Consider the following 21104-nt stretch of genomic DNA (forward strand, 5'->3'; position numbering starts at 1 on the left):
GTCTGTGTTGTACACATTTTGTAAAGTGAAATGTATATATTGAGTCTGTGTCTGTGTTGTACACATTTTGTAAAGTGAAATGTATATATTGAGTCTGTGTGTGTGTTGTACACATTTTGTAAAGTGAAATGTATATATTGAGTCTGTGTCTGTGTTGTACACATTTTGTAAAGTGAAATGTATATATTGAGTCTGTGTGTGTGTTGTACACATTTTGTAAAGTGAAATGTATATATTGAGTCTGTGTCTGTGTTGTACACATTTTGTAAAGTGAAATGTATATATTGAGTCTGTGTCTGTGTTGTACACATTTTGTAAAGTGAAATGTATATATTGAGTCTGTGTCTGTGTTGTACACATTTTGTAAAGTGAAATGTATATATTGAGTCTGTGTCTGTGTTGTACACATTTTGTAAAGTGAAATGTATATATTGAGTCTGTGTGTGTGTTGTACACATTTTGTAAAGTGAAATGTATATATTGAGTCTGTGTCTGTGTTGTACACATTTTGTAAAGTGAAATGTATATATTGAGTCTGTGTCTGTGTTGTACACATTTTGTAAAGTGAAATGTATATATTGAGTCTGTGTCTGTGTTGTACACATTTTGTAAAGTGAAATGTATATATTGAGTCTGTGTGTGTGTTGTACACATTTTGTAAAGTGAAATGTATATATTGAGTCTGTGTCTGTGTTGTACACATTTTGTAAAGTGAAATGTATATATTGAGTCTGTGTCTGTGTTGTACACATTTTGTAAAGTGAAATGTATATATTGAGTCTGTGTCTGTGTTGTACACATTTTGTAAAGTGAAATGTATATATTGAGTCTGTGTCTGTGTTGTACACATTTTGTAAAGTGAAATGTATATATTGAGTCTGTGTCTGTGTTGTACACATTTTGTAAAGTGAAATGTATATGTTGAGTCTGTGTGTGTGTTGTACACATTTTGTAAAGTGAAATGTATATATTGAGTCTGTGTCTTTGTTGTACACATTTTGTAAAGTGAAATGTATAAACTGAGCCAGTGCCTGTATTGTACACATTTTATAAAGTGAAATGTATATATTGAGTCTGTGTCTGTGTTGTACACATTTTGTAAAGTGAAATGTATATATTGAGTCTGTGTCTGTGTTGTACACATTTTGTAAAGTGAAATGTATAAACTGAGCCAGTGCCTGTATTGTACACATTTTTAAGATGAAAAAACAAAAACAAAAAACAGAGTATGTGTCTCTGTGTTGTACACATTTTGTAAAGTGAAATGTGTAAACTGAGTCTCTGTATTGTACACATTTTGTAAAGTGAAATGTGTAAACTTAGTTTCTGTCTGTATTGTACACAACTTTAAGATGAAATTTATTAACTGTGTGTGTGTCTCGGTATTGAACACATCTTGTTAAATTAATGAATTTGTGTTTTTCAGGTTGAAGAGCCCAAACCTGAACAAACTGCTACATGTAAGTGTACAGGGTCAAGCTTGTTGAGGGCTGTGCATGAATTCTTCACTTGCCTTATTTTACAGGCTGTCCCACATGATCTCTATTACTGTTCCTTTCCTCTTACATTGTCATATTTGCGACAGTGCTATATTTGAGCTACTTGGATGAATGTCAGAACTCTGTATGTGTTTTTGGAGGAAAAAAGGAAAGGGAGAGGGGGGGGGGGGGGTTGTCAGGGTTTTTTGTTTTGTTTTTTACAACCTTAGAAGAAATTTCTTGTCCCAGTTTTCCGCTTTTTGTATTGTACAGGATTGCTGCTTTTTTTTTTTTTTTTTTTTTTTTTTTTTTTTTTTACAACAGATTACTCTGTGAAATCTTTGGGGCTGCTCTCCCTTGGCAGAGAATGTCGCCACAGCGCAGCGCCACCCATGCTGTGGGCACTGTGCATTGTGCTAAAACTGATCACTTGTTTGATGTTTGTGTGTGTGTGACTAGCTTGCAAGTTGTATATGAGACAGATGATGCTGGTTATGTTGATTATTTTGACAAGCTTTTTTTATTCCCAGGAAGCATGTTGTTGAATTGATTTGTTGTCAACATTTAACTGCTGGAATCCGTCCCTGAATTAGTTTTCTGAGCATGTTTGTCTTGATTTAAGCTTGGCACAGACAGTCATTGACTTTGCCTGCAGTGGAAGATAGACTTGGTCTGTGAATGAAGAAAAAGTTAAAAATGGTGGTGATTTAACAAAAAGTGTCAATAAATCCTATTTCTTGTTTTGCCTCCCCAGAATTTGGCCATAAATTTAATAAGTGGACTGATCCTATAGCCCAGCTGGAGGTGACAAAAATTACTTGGTCAAAAAAAAGAACAAACAAGCAAGAACATATGAACACACAAACTAATATGAATGTTTGTTGGCATGTTCAGTGCACTGTCTGTGCTGTTCCCCACAAGGACAGTATTTGTGGATGTAAAAGGGAGTTAGTCCTGTGAAGCTGGATGTAAAGAGCACAAGACTATGAGCAGTTAGAAAGAACAGATGTCTTTGATGAAAAATGTAAAAAATAAAAAATTAAAATCATTAATGAATATAACATTTACTTATGATATATCTTGATTTTTTTTGATTTTTTTTTTTAATTTTAATATCAAGCAACAAATCTCATGTCAAAACCATGTTTTCGGCATATTTATGTAACATGAGTATTTACTGCAGGTACTTTTCGTCAGCAGTGTGCTGAACAGTGCTCAGGTTGGTGATCTCAGAAACTTTCCGTTTCCTGCAGAATGCCACCAAGCTGACAGAACGCCTGATAGAGCTGTGTGAAAAAGATTCCAGGAGCATGTCGACCATGAGCATGTCCCAGCACTTCAAAACCCTCAAACGCATGGCTGATGAAAGGTAATGTCAGCACGACTGTGAAAGTCTGTGCTGTTTGCTTGAGGTATTTTCTTCTTTTTCCTGTGCTCACCTGCCTTTTTGCAAGCCACAGACTTTATTGAAGTTAACTCTCCATATGAATGGCGAAAGAGACGACGTTAACAGCGTTTCACCCCAGTTACCATCATCAAAATATTGCAAGTGGAAGGCTCTTATACTGAAGAGGTGAATGTTGACAAAAAATACCACAGTTCTGACGACGGAAGCTAAAGGTTGGGTCATTCAGACACCCACTGGACATCCGAGGGGTCTGTGTAGAGGAGAAGAGAGGACTGGCCGTACTGAGTGAGTTAAGGACTACTTCATAAAAGCAGGTAAATTTTAATTGGATTCTTAAAAATCGAGAGATGGTTTAAATTTATGCAGGCTGCTTAATGTATGCCACTGGGCTGTCCCTGAATGATACACTGACAGCTGTTTCAGACACATGCACCATGAACAGACATGACCATGCCACGCCTGTCAGCAGCCACCAGCAGACCTGCACTGAGCAGGACATGGCCCTCTGCCCTCATGACCCCACCTCCATACCCCACCCCACCCCTCCCCACTCCCCAGAGGACTGCAGAAGTCATAGTGATGATGATGATATATTAACACATCACTGTCAATTCCCATGTACGTTCTCTTTCGAGTGATCACATACTAGGTTAATATGGTTACGATTCAAAAGATCATTGTCGTGTTACACACTGACGCACTGCAATGTGTACTACACAGAGTGGTGTGTTGTGGTTGCAGCATGTTCTGTGAGATCCTGCTGCCGCTGCAGTCAGCCATGACAGTGACCCTGCCGGCGTCCATGGGGAACCAGGCACAGCATGACCCGTTCCCAGGACGACAGATCTGTATCAGGGGCTTCGAGGACACGGTCAGTTCCTCTCCCTGCTCTGGTTTCCACTCACCACAAGCTGTTGTCCATTCACTACAAGGTGGTTTAGACACGAACGCATTTGTTATCTCACCACACACATCCATGCTTATACAGTGGGTTTGGAGTGTGGGTTTAGAGTTCAGACATGAGGAGGAGGATGTACAGGCATAAAAACAAAAAATACCAGCTAACAGTGGGTTGTTAGGCCATTGGGTGGTGGAGTCATCTGTCATACTTCCAGTAAAAGAAATTACAACAAGGTACCCTCCACAGAGCAGCATAATTATGGCCTTAGTGATTGATGTTATTACAACAAGGTACCCACCACAGCGTGGCATAATTTATGACCTCAGTGATTGATGTTATTACAACAAGGTACCGACCACAGCGTGGCATAATTTATGACCTCAGGGATTGATGTTATTACAACAAGGTACCTACCACAGAGCGGCATAATTATAACCTTACAGATTGATGTTATTACAACAAGGTACCCACAACAGAGCAGCATAATCATGACCTCAGGGATTGATGTTATTACAACAAGGTACCAACCACAGAGCGGCATAATTATAACCTTACAGATTGATGTTATTACAACAAGGTACCAACCACAGAGCGGCATAATTATAACCTTACAGATTGATGTTATTACAACAAGGTACCCACCACAGAGTGGCATAATTATGACCTCAGGGATTGATGTTATTACAACAAGGTACCCACCACACAGCTGCATAATTATAACCTCAGTGATTGATGTTATTACAACAAGGTACCCACCACAGAGCGGCATAATTATAACCTCAGGGATTGATGTTATCGGTGGTTACAAGGCAACACAGGTACCCTCCACAGAGGCAACATATTATGGCCTCAGGATTGATGGTGTATTACAACCACAAGGTCCCAACCACAGAACAGCATAATTATGGCCTCAGTGATGGATGTTATTACAACAAGGTACCACACAAAGCCGGCATAATTATAACCTCAGGGATTGATGTTATTACAACAACAAGGTACCCTGCACCACAGAACGGCATAATTATAACCTCAGGGATTGATGTTATTACAACAACAAGGTACCCTCCACAGAGCAACTAATTATGGCCTCAGGGATTGATGTTATTACAACAACAAGGTACCCTCCACCACAGAACGGCATAATTATGGCCTCAGTGATTGATGTTATTACAACAAGGTACCCACCACAGAACGGCATAATTATAACCTCAGGGATTGATGTTATTACAACAAGGTACCCACCACAGAGCGGCATAATTATGACCTCAGTGATTGATGTTATTACAACAAGGTACCCACCACAGAACGGCATAATTATGACCTCAGCGACTGATGTTATTACAACAAGGTAGATTGATGTTACAAATTGCTGAGAAACCTACAAAGCTCTCTCCATCTGCTACGGTTCCTCGTCTCTCTCAGGGTGGTGCTTGGTCTCACTGCTCAGGCTTGTCCACTTTGGGATATAGTCTTCCCATCTCTTTACTGTCTGCCTCTCCTTCCTTGGTTTTTAAGTGAGAGAAACAGAACTGTCCTGTTTACTGTAGTTTAGTTGTGAAAACAGTTTAACGTTCACTGACGGTTACAGTGACATCTGTGTCTCCTGTTATCTCATGCATATGGGGCTATGGCCTTACATGACTAAATAAATCACTTGAGTCTCCAGTCTGCTTCCCTTCCCTTGCACTGTGCCTTGCAGGCCTGTCTTGATGAATAAGCAGTGGATGTTGGTGTGTGTGCAGGTGGAGGTACTCCAATCCCTGCAACGCCCCAAGAAGATCACCATGGTGGGCAGTGACGGCAACCTCTACCCCATGCTGTGCAAGCCTAAGGTCACAACTGAAATGCAATGCAATGCAATGCAGTGTAATGCAGTACACTACCATGCCGTGCAGTACAGTATAATGCAGCACACTAAATGCAATGCAATATAATGCAGCACACTACATTACAATATAGTGCACTACAATACAGTGCAATACTACAATATAATGCAGTACACTACAATACAATACAGAATAATGCAGTGTACTACAATACAATATAATACAGTACAATGCACCACACTACAATACAATGCAGTATAATCCAATACAATACATTGCAAAGCAGTATAATGCAGCACACTACAATACACTACAGTACAGTATAATGCAGCACACTACAATATTATGTAATACAGTGTAATGCAGCACACTACAATATGATGCAGTGCAGTATAATGCAGCACACTACAATGCAATGCAGTATGATGCAGTACACTACATTATAATGCAATGCAGTATAATGCAGCACAATACAATGCAATGCAGTATGATGCAGTACACTACATTATAATGCAGCACACTACAGTGCAATGCAGTATAATGCAGCACACTACAGTGCAATGCAGTGCAATATAATGCAGCACACTACAATACAATGCAGTGCAGTATAATGCAGCACACTACAATACAATGCAGTGCAGTATAATGCAGCACACTACAATACAATGCAGTGCAGTATAATGCAGCACACTACAATACAATGCAGTGCAGTATAATGCAGCACACTACAATACAATGCAGTATAATGCAGCACACTGCAATACAATGCAGTATAATGCAGCACACTACAATACAATGCAGTATAATGCAGCACACTGCAATACAATGCAGTATAATGCAGCACACTGCAATGCAATGCAATATGATGCGGCACAATGCAATGCAATATAATGCAGCACACTACAATGTAATGCAATACAGTTTAATGCAGCACAATACAATACAATGCAGTATAATGCAGCACACTACAGTACAATGCAGTACACTACACTACAATACAATGCAGTATAATGCAGCACACTACAATACAATGCAGTATAATGCAGTACACTATGATTCAATACAATGCAGTATAATACAGCACACTACAATACAATGTTATGCAGTACAATACAATACGATACAATATAATGCAGTATGATGCAGCACACTACAATACAATGCAGTATAATGCAGTACACTATGATTCAATACAATGCAGTATAATGCAGCACACTGCAATACAATGCAGTATAATGCAGCACACTGCAATGCAATGCAATATAATGCGGCACAAAGCAATGCAATATAACGCAGCACACTACAATGTAATGCAATACAGTTTAATGCAGCACAATACAATACAATAGAACGCAGTATGATGCAGTACAATACAATACAATATAATGCAGTATGATGCAGCACACTACAATACAATGCAGTATAATGCAGTACACTATGATTCAATACAATGCAGTATAATACAGCACACTACAATACAATGCAGTATAATGCAGTACACTATGATTCAATACAATGCAGTATAATACAGCACACTACAATATGATACAATATAATGCAGTATGATGCAGCACACTACAATACAATGCAGTATAATGCAGTACACTATGATTCAATACAATGCAGTATAATGCAGCACACTATGATTCAATACAATGCAGTATAATGCAGCACACTACAGTATAATGCAGTATGATGCAGCACACTACAATACAATGCAGTATAATGCAGTACACTATGATTCAATACAATGCAGTATAATACAGCACACTACAATACAGAGGATTGTTGGCTTTGTGATTTGAGGCCTATGTTTTCCAGTGGTGCCATGTGGTGTCTGGTCGTTTTGCCATGTGTGTGTGTGTGTGTGTGTGTGTGTGTGTGTGTGTGTGTGTGTGTACATTTATATGTATTTGACTGTGCTTTCATATCTGTGAAACTGCATGTTTGGTGCATATCTGTTATGCATGTGTGGGTGTATGTGTGAATGTGTGTCTTCATGTTTTACATTTATTTGCTTATTTATCATCATTGTTGTCATATTTATTTATTTATTTATTTATTTTTAATTATTATTATTACTACTACCTTTTTTTATATTATTTATTTATTTGTGTAAGCTTATCTATTATTTATTCACCTTTTTTTCTTTTTTTTTTCTCAAGGCCTGACTAAGCGCGTTGGGTTACGCTGCTGGTCGGGCATCTGCTTGGCAGATGTGGTGTAGCGTATATGGATTTGTCCGAACGCAGTGACGCCTCCTTGAGCTACTGAAACTGAAACTGAAACTTTGCCATTCCACTGGAAGAGGTCAAGGTGTATTTGTGTGTTTCAGGATGACTTGAGGAAGGACTGTCGCCTGATGGAATTCAACGTGATTGTCAACAGATTTCTGTACAAAGATGCTGAATCCAGGCGTAGACAGTTGCATCTGCGCACCTATGTGAGTTGGGTTTTTTTCTTGTTTTTTTTCTTTTTTGTTGCCGTTTCATTCTCTGCACTGTTTCAGTGACATTACTGCTCCAGCAGCACTCATTTTTTCTATTTTGTATTTCTTTTTATCACAACAGATTTCTCTGTGTGAAATTCAGGCTCCTCTCGCCAGGGAGAGCGCGTCGCTACACTACAGCGCCACCCTTTTTTTTTGTATTTTTTCCTGCATGCAGTTTTATCATTTCCTATCGAAGTGGATTTTTCTACAGAATTTTGCCAGGAACAACCCTTTTGTTGCCATGGGTTCTTTTACGTGTGCTAAGTGCATGCTGCACACGGGACCTCGGTTTATCGTCTCATCCAAATGACTAGCCCCCCATGCCCATACTCAGCCACACCTGGGTTTGTCTGCTGCAGTCTCAGTTCCCGCAGTCCGGGAACCGTCTGTGTTAGGTCGCCAGAAGGCCACACACCAGAGGAGACCCTTCTGTGTCTGGGTGACTTTTGATGATGTTCAGTAGTGCCTATTTCAAGTAACCATGAGCAGGACGCCACCTACTACACCTGCTAAGTCCCCCACCCCCCTGGCCCCCTTTCCTTCCTGCCCCCACTGACAATAAAAATCAGTTAGTTATGGAGCCAGACTGAGCACATGCATCAGAGTGGAGACAGCCACCATGTTCCTCCCAACAGCAGCCCCACCATGAACCTGCCGACATCAGATACTATAACAGGAACTGATGGCAAGCATGGAAGTAAAGGGTGATTGAAACAGTGGTCACCATGGGAGGCCTAACCAGGGTGTTGGGGCTGTGCATAATGGCTGTCATAGGTCAGGCAGCAGTTCCTTTATGTACTTGATTTATTCATTTCATTTATTTTGAATTTTTTTGTTTTGAAAGAAATGTGATGGAGTGTTTGCCTGCAACACTTGGCACACTTTGACGCTTGCTGGAATCTGGGTAACACCCGGTCCGCCCCATGTATTCCTCCTCTGCAGACTGTGACGCCGCTGAACGAAGAGTGTGGGCTGTTGGAGTGGGTGAACAACACGCAGGGATTCCGCCACATCCTGACCCGCCTGTACCGCGAGAAGGGAACCATGATGTCCGGCAAGGAGCTCAAGGCCGTCATGCCCACCCTGTCAGCCAGCGTCGAGTGAGGCATGCCCCCTTGGGCTGGAACTTGTCTTTTTTTTTTCTCTTGTCATGTTTCCTCTTGTCGTGTCGTGTCTTGTCTTGTCTTGTTTCCTCTTGTTTTGTCATGTTTCCTCTTGTCTTGTTTCCTCTTGTCTTGTTTCCTCTTGTGTCTCGTCTCGTCTTGTCTTGTTTCCTCTTGTCTTGTCTTGTCTTGTTTCCTCGTCTTGTCTTGTTTCCTCTTGTCTTGTCTTGTCTTGTTTCCTCTTGCCGTGTCTTGTCTTGTCTTGTTTCCTCTTGTCGTGTCTTGTCTTGTCTTGTTTCCTCTTGTCTTGTCTTGTTTCCTCGTCTTGTCTTGTTTCCTCTTGTCTTGTCTTGTCTTGTTTCCTCTTGCCGTGTCTTGTCTTGTCTTGTTTCCTCTTGTCGTGTCTTGTCTTGTCTTGTTTCCTCTTGTCTTGTCTTGTCTTGTTTCCTCTCATCGTGTCTTGTTTTGTTTTGTTTCCTCTTGTCTTGTCTTGTCTTGTTCCCTCTTGTCGTGTGTTGTCTTGTCTTGTCTTGTTTCCTGTTGTCATGTCTCGTCTTGTCTTGTTTCCTCTTGTGTCATGTCTTGTTTTCTCTTGTCGTGTCATGTCTTGTTTTGTCTTGTTTCCTCTTGTCGTGTCTTGTTTCCTCTTGTCATGTCTCATCGTGTCTTGTTTTGTCTCGTCTTCTTTTTCTCTTGTCTTGTTTTCTCTTGTCTTTTCTTGTCTTGTCTGAACTTGTCTTCTTTTCTCTTGCCATGTTGCCTGTACTGTGTGGTGTGTGCTATAACGTGTTACCTGTGTGTGGTGTGTGCTATAACGTGTTACCTGTGTGTGGTGTGTGCTATAACATGTTACCTATGTGTGGTGTGTGCTATAACGTGTTGCCTGTGTGTGGTGTGTGCTATAACATGTTACCTATGTGTGGTGTGTGCTATAACGTGTTGCCTGTGTGTGGTGTGTGCTATAACATGTTACCTATGTGTGGTGTGTGCTATAACGTGTTGCCTGTGTGTGGTGTGTGCTATAACATGTTACCTATGTGTGGTGTGTGCTATAACGTGTTGCCTGTGTGGTGTGTGCTATAACGTGTTGCTTGTGCGCTGCATGTGATGTGTGCTAAAACGTGTTGTTTGTGTTATAACATGTTGTTTGTGTGGTGTGTGCTATAACGTTTTGCTTGTGTGTGGTGTGTGCTATAACATGTTGCCTGTGCGATATGTGTGCTATAACCTGTTGCTTGTGTGGTGTGTGCTGTAGCGTGTTGCCTATGCAATATGTGTGCTATAAAGTGTTGCTTGTGTGGTGTCTGCTATAACGTGTTGCCTGTGCGCTGTGTGTGGTGTCTGCTATAACATGTTGCCTGTGTGCTAAAGCGTGTTGCTTGTGTGCTGTGTGTGCATTAATGTGTTGCCTGTGTGGTGTGTGCTATAACATGTTGCTTGTGCGCTGTGTGTGGTGTGTGCTATAATTGTTTCCTGTGTAGTGTGTACTAAAGCATGTTGCTTGTGTGCTGTGTGTGGTGTGTGCTATAAAGTGTTGCTTGTGCGATGTGTGTGCTATAACATGTTACCTGTGTGTGGTGTGTGCTATAACGTTTTGCCTGTGTGGTGTGTTCTATAACGTGTTGTTTGTGTGGTGTGTGCTATAACGTTTTGCTTCTGTGGTGTGTGTGCTCTAACGTGTTGCCTGTGTGGTGTGTACTATAACATGTTGCTTGTGTGGTGTGTGCTATAACGTGTTGCTTGTGTGGTGTGTGTGTACTATAACGTGTTGCTTGTGTGGTGTGTGTGCTATAACGTGTTGCCTGTGTGGTGTGTGCTATAATGTGTTGCTTGTGTGGTGTGTGTGCTATAATGTGTTGCTTGTGTGGTGTGTGTGCTATAACGTGTTGTCTGGTGTGTGTGTTATAATGTGTTGCTTGTGTGGTGTGTGTGCTATAACGTGTTGCCTGTGTGGTGTGTGCTATAATGTGTTGCACGTGCACTGTGCGTGGTGTGTGCAATAAAGGGTTGCCTGTGTGCTATGTGTTGTCTGTGTGGTGTGTGCTGTAACATGTTGCCTGTGTGATGTGTGCTGTGTTGCCTGTGCGATGTGTGTTGCTTGTGCTATAATGTGTTGCCTGTGCAATGTGTGGTGTGTGTGCTACAAAGTGTTGCCTGTGCGGTGTGTGCTGTAACGTGTTGCCTGTGCAGTGTGTGTTATAACGTGTTGCCTGTGCGATGTGTGCGGTGTGTGCTATAACATGTTGCCTGTGCAATGTGTGCGGTGTGTGCTGTAACGTGTTGCCTGTGCGATGTGTGTGTCAGGGACAAGCTGCAGATCTACAGACAGAAGCTGCTCCCCCGTCACCCCCCTGTCTTCAAGGAGTGGTTCCTGCGCACCTTCCCTGACCCCACCTCCTGGTGAGTGTAATGTGTCAGTGATTGGTAAACTGTGTCGTGTGTCTTCAGCGGTCAGTGAACTGTGTCATCAGTGGTCGGTAAACTGTGTCCTGTGTCATCAGTGGTCAGAATAAACTGTGTCATCAGTGGTCGGTAAACTGTGTCCTGTGTCATCAGTGGTCAGAATAAACTGTGTCTTCAGTGGTCAGTAAACTGTGTCATCAGTGGTCATACATACATTTCCTAGTGACATAAACCCCAGAACTTCAGGAGTTTTGAAGGCTTGTCTCCCCTGAACATGATTCATCTTTGTGCTGTTGCCTCTTTTGTTTCCAGTTTCTCTCTGTTTTTCTGTTCTGTCTCTCTCGGTCCATAGCGATGATCAATGATCTTTGTAGTTGCATTTCTTGTGAAGAGAGAGACAGAGAGAGAGGGGATGAGAGAGAGTGTATGTGTGCATGTGTGTGCGCGTGGTGTGTGTGCGTGGTGTGTGTGTGTGGGTAGATGTACAATGCGGTTTGGCTGACTGAAATGGAGAGGCACGTAAATTTCAGTAATCTGTATATTTGTATATAGCTATTTCCATTTGGTGCCATTTAATTTATCTTTTTATTTTCTATTCGTTTTATTCATTTTATTTGTTTGTTGTTTTCTTCTTATGTTGGACATGTGCTGCTGCCAAAAAGAAAATCTCTGTACCAAAGTATAGACAATAAAGTTTGTGTATTGTATTGTATTGTGTGTATTGTGTATAGCTTATGTTGTATGACTTTTTGCACCACTGACCACTGTCGTACACACATCTGTGACACCCACCAACATTCATATTGTAGCCGCACATTACAGGTACAATGCGAGAGTGGCGTATGCACGCACGTCAGCGGTGATCAGCGTGATTGGCTACGTGCTTGGTCTGGGAGACCGCCATGGAGAGAACATCCTGTTTGACTCCACCAATGGGGACACCGTGCATGTTGACTTCAACTGCCTCTTCAACAGGGTACCTACATTTGTATTTTGTATTTGTATTTTTTTTTTTTTATAACAGATTTCTCTGTGTGAAATTCGGGCTGCTCTCCCCAGGGAGAGCGCGTCGCTACACTTCAGCGCCACCTTTTTTTTTTTTTTTTTTTTTTTCCTGCGTGCAGTTTTATTTGTTTTTCCTATCACAGTGGATTTTTCTACAGAATTATGCCAGGAACAACCCTTTTGTTGCCGTGGGTTCTTTTACATGCGCTAAGTGCATGCTGCACACGGGACCTCGGTTTATCGTCTCATCCGAACGACTAGCGTCCAGACCACCGCTCAAGGTCTAGTGGAGGGGGAGAAAATATCGGTGGCTGAGCCGTGATTCGAACCAGCGCGCTCAGATTCTCTCACTTCCTAGGCGGACGCGTTACCTCTAGGCCATCACTCCATATGTCATTCTCACTCTCTCTCTCTGTCTGTCTCTCTGTGTCTCTCTCTTTTCATATGTCCACTGTGCAGACATTCAGTTGATGATGAAGTCCATGTTCTTCTGAAATGCCCTGTTCTGAGTGATTTCTGAGTTGAGTTATATACTGAAAAAATATTACAATGATCTATGTTCATTTTGACTGAGTCTGTTGATGGTATCCTGTGATGAAACAGTTGTGTATGATTTTTAATTGTGTTTATACAAAGCAGTTGAATTGGGAGAGACTTTTGTGTCGTAATATCTTTGATATGGAATTTTGAAAGACCTGTTGTACCTGTCTGTAATTTTTGTTCAACTATCATATTGCCCCTCTATATATGAAGCTAAGGCCTAAAGTGAATAGAATATATTGTGTCTCTCTCACCACACCTCTCTCTTCTGTCCCTCAGTCAGTGTGTGTGTGTCTGTGAGTGTGTGTATGTTCTTCATCATACTTGTCCCGTCTGTGTGTGTGTATGTTCTTCATCATACTTGTCCATCTGTCAGTGTGTGTGTGTCTGTGAGTGTGTGTATGTTCTTCGACATACTTGTCCATCTGTCAGTGTGTGTGTCTGTCTGTGAGTGTGTGTATGTTCTTCGTCATATTTGTCCATCTGTCAGTGTGTGTGTGTGTGTCTGTGAGTGTGTGTATGTTTTTCATCATACTTGTCCATCTGTCAGTGTGTGTGTGTCTCTGAGTGTGTGTATGTTCTTCGTCATATTTGTCCATCTGTCAGTGTGTGTGTGTCTGTGAGTGTGTGTATGTTCTTCGTCATATTTGTCCATCTGTCAGTGTGTGTGTGTCTGTGAGTTTGTGTATGTTCTTCGTCATATTTGTCCATCTGTCAGTGTGTGTGTGTCTGTGAGTGTGTGTATGTTCATCATACTTGTCCATCTGTGAGTGTGTGTGTGTCTCTGAGTGTGTGTATGTTCTTCATCATACTTGTCCATCTGTCAGTGTGTGTGTGTGTCTGTGAGTGTGTGTATGTTCTTCATCATACTTGTCCATCTGTCAGTGTGTGTGTGTGTCTGTGAGTGTGTGTATGTTCTTCATCATACTTATCCATCTGTCAGTGTGTGTGTGTGTCTGTGAGTGTGTGTATGTTCTTCATCATACTTGTCCATCTGTCAGTGTGTGTGTGTATGTTCTTCATCATACTTATCCATCTGTCAGTGTGTGTGTGTGTCTGTGAGTGTGTGTATGTTCTTCATCATACTTGTCCATCTGTCAGTGTGTGTGTGTCTGTGAGTGTGTGTATGTTCTTCGACATACTTGTCCATCTGTCAGTGTGTGTGTGTGTCTGTGAGTGTGTGTATGTTCTTCATCATACTTGTCCATCTGTCAGTGTGTGTGTGTCTGTGAGTGTGTGTATGTTCTTCGTCATACTTGTCCATCTGTCAGTGTGTGTGTGTGTCTGTGTGTGTGTATGTTCTTCATCATACTTGTCCATCTGTTAGTGTGTGTGTGTCTGTGAGTGTGTGTATGTTCTTCGTCATACTTGTCCATCTGTCAGTGTGTGTGTGTGTCTGTGTGTGTGTATGTTCTTCATCATACTTGTCCATCTGTTAGTGTGTGTGTGTCTGTGAGTGTGTGTATGTTCTTCGTCATACTTGTCCATCTGTCAGTGTGTGTGTGTGTCTGTGTGTGTGTGTATGTTCTTCATCATACTTGTCCATCTGTTAGTGTGTGTGTGTCTGTGAGTGTGTGTATGTTCTTCGTCATACTTATCCATCTGTCAGTGTGTGTGTGTGTCTGTGTGTGTGTATGTTCTTCGTCATACTTGTCCATCTGTTAGTGTGTGTGTGTCTGTGAGTGTGTGTATGTTCTTCGTCATACTTATTCATCTGTCAGTGTGTGTGTGTGTCTGTGTGTGTGTATGTTCTTCATCATACTTGTCCATCTGTGAGTGTGTGTGTGTCTCTGAGTGTGTGTATGTTCTTCGTCATACTTGTCCCGTCTGTGTGTGTGTATGTTCTTCATCATACTTGTCCATCTGTCAGTGTGTGTGTGTCTCTGAGTGTGTGTATGTTCTTCATCATACTTGTCCATCTGTTAGTGTGTGTGTGTCTGTGTGTGTGTATGTTCTTCATCATACTTGTCCATCTGTTAGTGTGTGTGTGTCTGTGAGTGTGTGTATGTTCTTCGTCATACTTGTCCCTCTGTCAGTGTGTGTGTGTCTGTGAGTGTGTGTATGTTCTTCGTCATATTTGTCCATCTGTCAGTGTGTGTGTGTGTCTGTGTGTGTATGTTCTTCGTCATACTTGTCCATCTGTCAGTGTGTGTCTGTGAGTGTGTGTATGTTCATCATACTTGTCCATCTGTGAGTGTGTGTGTGTCTCTGAGTGTGTGTATGTTCTTCGTCATACTTGTCCCGTCTGTGTGTGTGTATGTTCTTCGTCATACTTGTCCATCTGTCAGTGTGTGTGTGTGTCTGTGTGTGTGTATGTTCTTCGTCATACTTGTCCATCTGTGAGTGTGTGTGTGTCTCTGAGTGTGTGTATGTTCTTCGTCATACTTGTCCATCTGTCAGTGTGTGTGTGTCTGTTAGTGTGTGTGTATGTTCTTCGTCATACTTGTCCATCCATCATTGTGTGTGTGTGTCTGTGTGTGTGTATGTTCTTCGTCATACTTGTCCATATGTCAGTGTGTGTGTGTGTCTGTGTGTGTGTATGTTCTTCGTCATACTTGTCCATATGTCAGTGTGTGTGTGTCTCTGAGTGTGTGTATGTTCTTCGTCATATTTGTCCATCTGTCAGTGTGTGTATGTTCTTCGTCATACTTGTCCATCTGTCAGTGTGTGTCTGTGAGTGTGTGTATGTTCATCATACTTGTCCATCTGTGAGTGTGTGTGTGTCTCTGAGTGTGTGTATGTTCTTCGTCATACTTGTCCCTCTGTCAGTGTGTGTGTGACTGTTAGTGTGTGTGTATGTTCTTCGTCATACTTGTCCATCCATCAGTGTGTGTGTGTCTGTGAGTGTGTGTATGTTCTTCATCATACTTGTCCTTCTGTCAGTGTGTCTGTGAGTGTGTGTATGTTCTTCGTCATACTTGTCCATCTGCACGAGGATTTTATTTTCTTTTTCTTTTCTTCCTGCTTCAAATGTGTGTGTACTGTGTGTAGTGGATGTGTATCAGCAAGGCAGATTGGAAGAACAGACCATGCCTAAACTCTTAAAGCTTGATTACAAATGTTTTGTGTCCTGCTTGTGTATGGTGATGTTTATGCATGTACTGCTGACTTTGATGATTTTCCTGCGGGTTCGAATCACGGTGACGGCGCCTGGTGGGTAAAGGGTGGAGATTTTTATGATCTCCCAGGTCAACATATGTGCAGACCTGCTAGTGCCTGAACCCCCTTCGTGTGTATATGCAAGCAGAAGATCAAATACGCACGTTAAAGATCCTGTAATCCATGTCAGCGTTTAGTGGGTTATGGAAACAAGAACATACCCAGCATGCACACCCCCGAAAACGGAGTATGGCTGCCTATATGGCGGGGTAAAAACGGTCATACACGTAAAAGCCCACTCGTGTGCATACGAGTGAACGCAGAAGAAGAAGGTGTTTGTGCATGTAGTGCTTGTGTGTGCATAATCAGTGCAAGCTTTCTTGCATTCAGAAAGTTCTGACCAAAATTTATGAAAGCTTTTCGGACATATCGTATGATGAAATAGTAAATCAACCTTTCAAAAAAAACTTAGTATGAAGTAGCAAGCACTCTGTTTATATAGCATTTGAAAACGATGAATTTTGCTAACAGTATAAGTAATTAACATAAACTTAATCCCCAAATACTCTAGGTTATTTGCAGTGTTGTGCAATTCTTCATTTTGTGTGTGTGTTTGCTTACGTTTATTTGAAAACAGTTAAATTAAAATGTGTCGTCTGATTTGACAGGAAGGAGATGGGGTTTATTTCAGGGTAGTAATGTGTGGAACATAAAATGCTTATTTGCGTTTTGTTTTCTTTTTATCTTTTGTTTGTTTGTTGTTGTTTTTAATTCTGTGTTGATTGTGACAGGGGGAGACATTTGAATGGCCAGAAAGAGTTCCATTCCGTCTGACTCACAACATGGTGTCAGCCCTGGTGAGTGGTCCTGTAATGACTAGGTATTAACTAACTCCGGACGGTGGAACGCTATAGCATTCCTGACGTAAGGTAGCGTTCCGGACAACGGAGGGCTATAGCAGTTTCGACAATTAAAAATTTGTCCACGTTTTCCTCTTGGGATAGCATAAAAATTGCAGCTACACAGGGCATTGCGAACGTGTCAAGGGTCGAATTGAAAGTTTCCTCGTGAGGTTTCCGTAAGTATACACTCGCTGGCCAGCCATTGACCTTGGTACCCCACATGACGAGCTAATCTGCATATGTATCGAAAATGGCGTTGCAGGCGATATGAATGGACATTTTTGGAGCAGTCTAGATCACGACAGCGGCTTTTTACTGCTGCTGAAGTGATTGAAATGCTTCAAACTGAAGATTTTGACATCGATGAGATTGATGAAGATGTTGAATAAAGTATCTGCAGTGAAGAAAGCTACTGGCAAGAAGGTACTGACAGTGACTCAGCTTTGGAGGGCTGTGAAGAGAGGGAGGGGGTGGGGTGGCGGGTGTACACACGACATGAGGAGAGGGGTCAGTGGGTCAAGTACAGGGAGTTTCATTCATTTACTTTGTGTTTTGTATTTTTTGTGATTTTTTTTCTAACCCTAACAAATGGGTCGTGTACGGGAGAAAACAAGGGAGAAAACCATTCGTCTGGAGTGAGTTAATGTAGCTATTGTGCTAGTATAAAAACGTTATCTTTTCATGTGCCTGTGTAGTTCCAGAACTAATTGTCCGCTAAGTCCACTTGATGCATTTTGACCTTTTAAGGATATAGCCCTTCTCTTAATAGTCACTGTCTTTTCGCCATGAGGCAGTCTGGGGATCCCCTTCATGCCACCAACACCGCTCCCAGATTCTCTAATGGATAGCTTCCATTCGCATAGAATACTAAAATCTCACCTTCAGAAGAGAAAATAACTAAAAGAAACAAATAGTAAAGAGTAATAACTCTCTCCATTCACAAGGTACACAACAAAGTAAAAAAACAAACAACATACCTGTGTCTTTGTATGTTTGCATGAATGACAGCACAAAAATATGACAGATCCACTTTTGTTCATCGGCTGAAACGTTGGTGATCTGTGTCTTCTCTGCCTCTTGTTTGGACAGACTGTTGGTGATCTGTGTCTTTCTCTGTCTCTTGTTTGGACAGACTGTTGGTGATCTTTGTCTTTCTCTGTCTCTTGTTTGGACAGACTGTTGGTGATCTGTGTCTTTCTCTGTCTCTGGTTTGGACAGACTGTTGGTGATCTTTGTCTTCTCTGCCTCTTGTTTGGACAGACTGTTGGTGATCTGTGTCTTGTTTGGACAGACTGTTGGTGATCTTTGTCTTTCTCTGTCTCTGGTTTGGACAGACTGTTGGTGATCTGTGTCTTTCTCTGTCTCTGGTTTGGACAGACTGTTGGTGATCTTTGTCTTTCTCTGTCTCTTGTTTGGACAGACTGTTGGTGATCTTTCTCTGTCTCTTGTTTGGACAGACTGTTGGTGATCTTTGTCTTCTCTGTCTCTGGTTTGGACAGACTGTTGGTGATCTTTGTCTTTCTCTGTCTCTTGTTTGGACAGACTGTTGGTGATCTTTGTCTTCTCTGTCTCTTGTTTGGACAGACTGTTGGTGATCTTTGTCTTCTCTGTCTCTTGTTCGGACAGACTGTTGGTGATCTTTGTCTTCTCTGTCTCCTGTTTGGACAGACTGTTGGTGATCTGTCTCTTGTTTGGACAGACTGTTGGTGATCTTTGTCTTCTCTGTCTCTTGTTCGGACAGACTGTTGGTGATCTGTGTCTTCTCTGTCTCTGGTTTGGACAGACTGTTGGTGATCTGTGTCTTCTCTGTCTCTGGTTTGGACAGACTGTTGGTGATCTTTGTCTTCTCTGTCTCTTGTTTGGACAGACTGTTGGTGATCTTTGTCTTTCTCTGTCTCTTGTTTGGACAGACTGTTGGTGATCTTTGTCTTTCTCTGTCTCTGGTTTGGACAGACTGTTGGTGATCTTTGTCTTTCTCTGTCTCTGGTTTGGACAGACTGTTGGTGATCTGTGTCTTGTTTGGACAGACTGTTGGTGATCTTTGTCTTTCTCTGTCTCTGGTTTGGACAGACTTCTGGTGATCTGTGTCTTTCTCTGTCTCTTGTTTGGACAGACTGTTGGTGATCTTTCTCTGTCTCTTGTTTGGACAGACTGTTGGTGATCTGTGTCTTTCTCTGTCTCTGGTTTGGACAGACTGTTGGTGATCTTTGTCTTTCTCTGTCTCTGGTTTGGACAGACTGTTGGTGATCTTTGTCTTCTCTGTCTCTGGTTTGGACAGACTGTTGGTGATCTTTCTCTGTCTCTTGTTTGGACAGACTGTTGGTGATCTTTCTCTGTCTCTTGTTTGGACAGACTGTTGGTGATCTTTCTCTGTCTCTTGTTTGGACAGACTGTTGGTGATCTTTCTCTGTCTCTGGTTTGGACAGACTGTTGGTGATCTTTCTCTGTCTCTGGTTTGGACAGACTGTTGGTGATCTTTGTCTTTCTCTGTCTCTGGTTTGGACAGACTGTTGGTGATCTTTGTCTTTCTCTGTCTCTTGTTTGGACAGACTGTTGGTGATCTGTGTCTTCTCTGTCTCCTGTTTGGACAGACTGTTGGTGATCTTTGTCTTCTCTGTCTCTGGTTTGGACAGACTGTTGGTGATCTTTGTCTTCTCTGTCTCTGGTTTGGACAGACTGTTGGTGATCTTTGTCTTCTCTGTCTCTGGTTTGGACAGACTGTTGGTGATCTTTGTCTTCTCTGTCTCTTGTTTGGACAGACTGTTGGTGATCTTTCTCTGTCTCTGGTTTGGACAGACTGTTGGTGATCTTTCTCTGTCTCTGGTTTGGACAGACTGTTGGTGATCTTTCTCTGTCTCTGGTTTGGACAGACTGTTGGTGATCTTTCTCTGTCTCTTGTTTGGACAGACTGTTGGTGATCTTTGTCTTCTCTGTCTCTTGTTTGGACAGACTGTTGGTGATCTTTGTCTTTCTCTGTCTCTGGTTTGGACAGACTGTTGGTGAGATTAGTGTAGGTTCTTCATACTGAACGTTGAGAAGCTGAGAAAAACTTTTGTAATGGAGAAGTTTCCAGGCACCACAAGGATTTCTTTTGTGACTGGATTGAAGACTATGTAATGATAAAACCATGTGTTGTGTTCATGATGTGTATTTAATTCAGGGCAGAGATGGATTGAAGACTATGTAATGATGAAACCTTGTGTTGTGTTCATGATGTGTATTTAATTCAGGACAGAGATGGATTGAAGACCTATGTAATGATAAAACCTTGTGTTGTGTTCATGATGTGTATTTAATTCAGGGCAGAGATGGATTGAAGACCTATGCAATGATAAAACCATGTGTTGTGTTCATGATGTGTATTTAATTCAGGGCAGAGATGGATTGAAGACCTATGTAATGACAAAACCATGTGTTGTGTTCATGATGTGTATTTAATTCAGGGCAGAGATGGATTGAAGACCTATGTAATGATAAAACCTTGTGTTGTGTTCATGATGTGTATTTAATTCAGGGCAGAGATGGATTGAAGACCTATGCAATGATAAAACCTTGTGTTGTGTTCATGATGTGTATTTAATTCAGGGCAGAGATGGATTGAAGACCTATGTAATGACAAAACCATGTGTTGTTCTCATGATGTGTATTTAATTCAGGGCAGAGATGGATTGAAGACCTATGCAATGATAAAACCTTGTGTTGTGTTCATGATGTGTATTTAATTCAGGGCAGAGATGGATTGAAGACCTATGTAATGATAAAACCTTGTGTTGTGTTCATGATGTGTATTTAATTCAGGGCAGAGATGGATTGAAGACCTATGTAATGATAAAACCTTGTGTTGTTCTCATGATGTGTATTTAGTTCTGGCCAAAGATGGATTTAAGACTGTGAAATGACAAAACCATGCATTATTCTTATGTGTGTAATATTTTAGGGACCTTAGGG

The 21104-nt window shown here is 41.6% G+C and overlaps 1 protein-coding gene across 2 annotated transcripts in view; it reads left to right on the top strand.

The window, feature by feature from the left end:
• Window positions 1–21104, top strand: part of LOC143281882 (serine/threonine-protein kinase ATR-like) — a 153259-nt gene that overhangs the window by 123713 nt on the left and 8442 nt on the right. For both annotated transcript variants that reach the window (XM_076587156.1, XM_076587157.1), the window contains exons 59-67: window positions 1427–1460; window positions 2732–2847; window positions 3628–3757; window positions 5530–5619; window positions 7949–8056; window positions 9047–9204; window positions 11512–11607; window positions 12433–12586; window positions 17046–17111. In XM_076587156.1, the coding sequence (XP_076443271.1) occupies window positions 1427–1460; window positions 2732–2847; window positions 3628–3757; window positions 5530–5619; window positions 7949–8056; window positions 9047–9204; window positions 11512–11607; window positions 12433–12586; window positions 17046–17111 (952 nt within the window). The remainder of the gene's footprint in view (window positions 1–1426; window positions 1461–2731; window positions 2848–3627; window positions 3758–5529; window positions 5620–7948; window positions 8057–9046; window positions 9205–11511; window positions 11608–12432; window positions 12587–17045; window positions 17112–21104) is intronic.

This window comes from Babylonia areolata, chromosome 5 (genome assembly GCF_041734735.1).
Source record: "Babylonia areolata isolate BAREFJ2019XMU chromosome 5, ASM4173473v1, whole genome shotgun sequence".
Taxonomy (NCBI): Eukaryota; Metazoa; Mollusca; class Gastropoda; order Neogastropoda; family Buccinidae; genus Babylonia; species Babylonia areolata.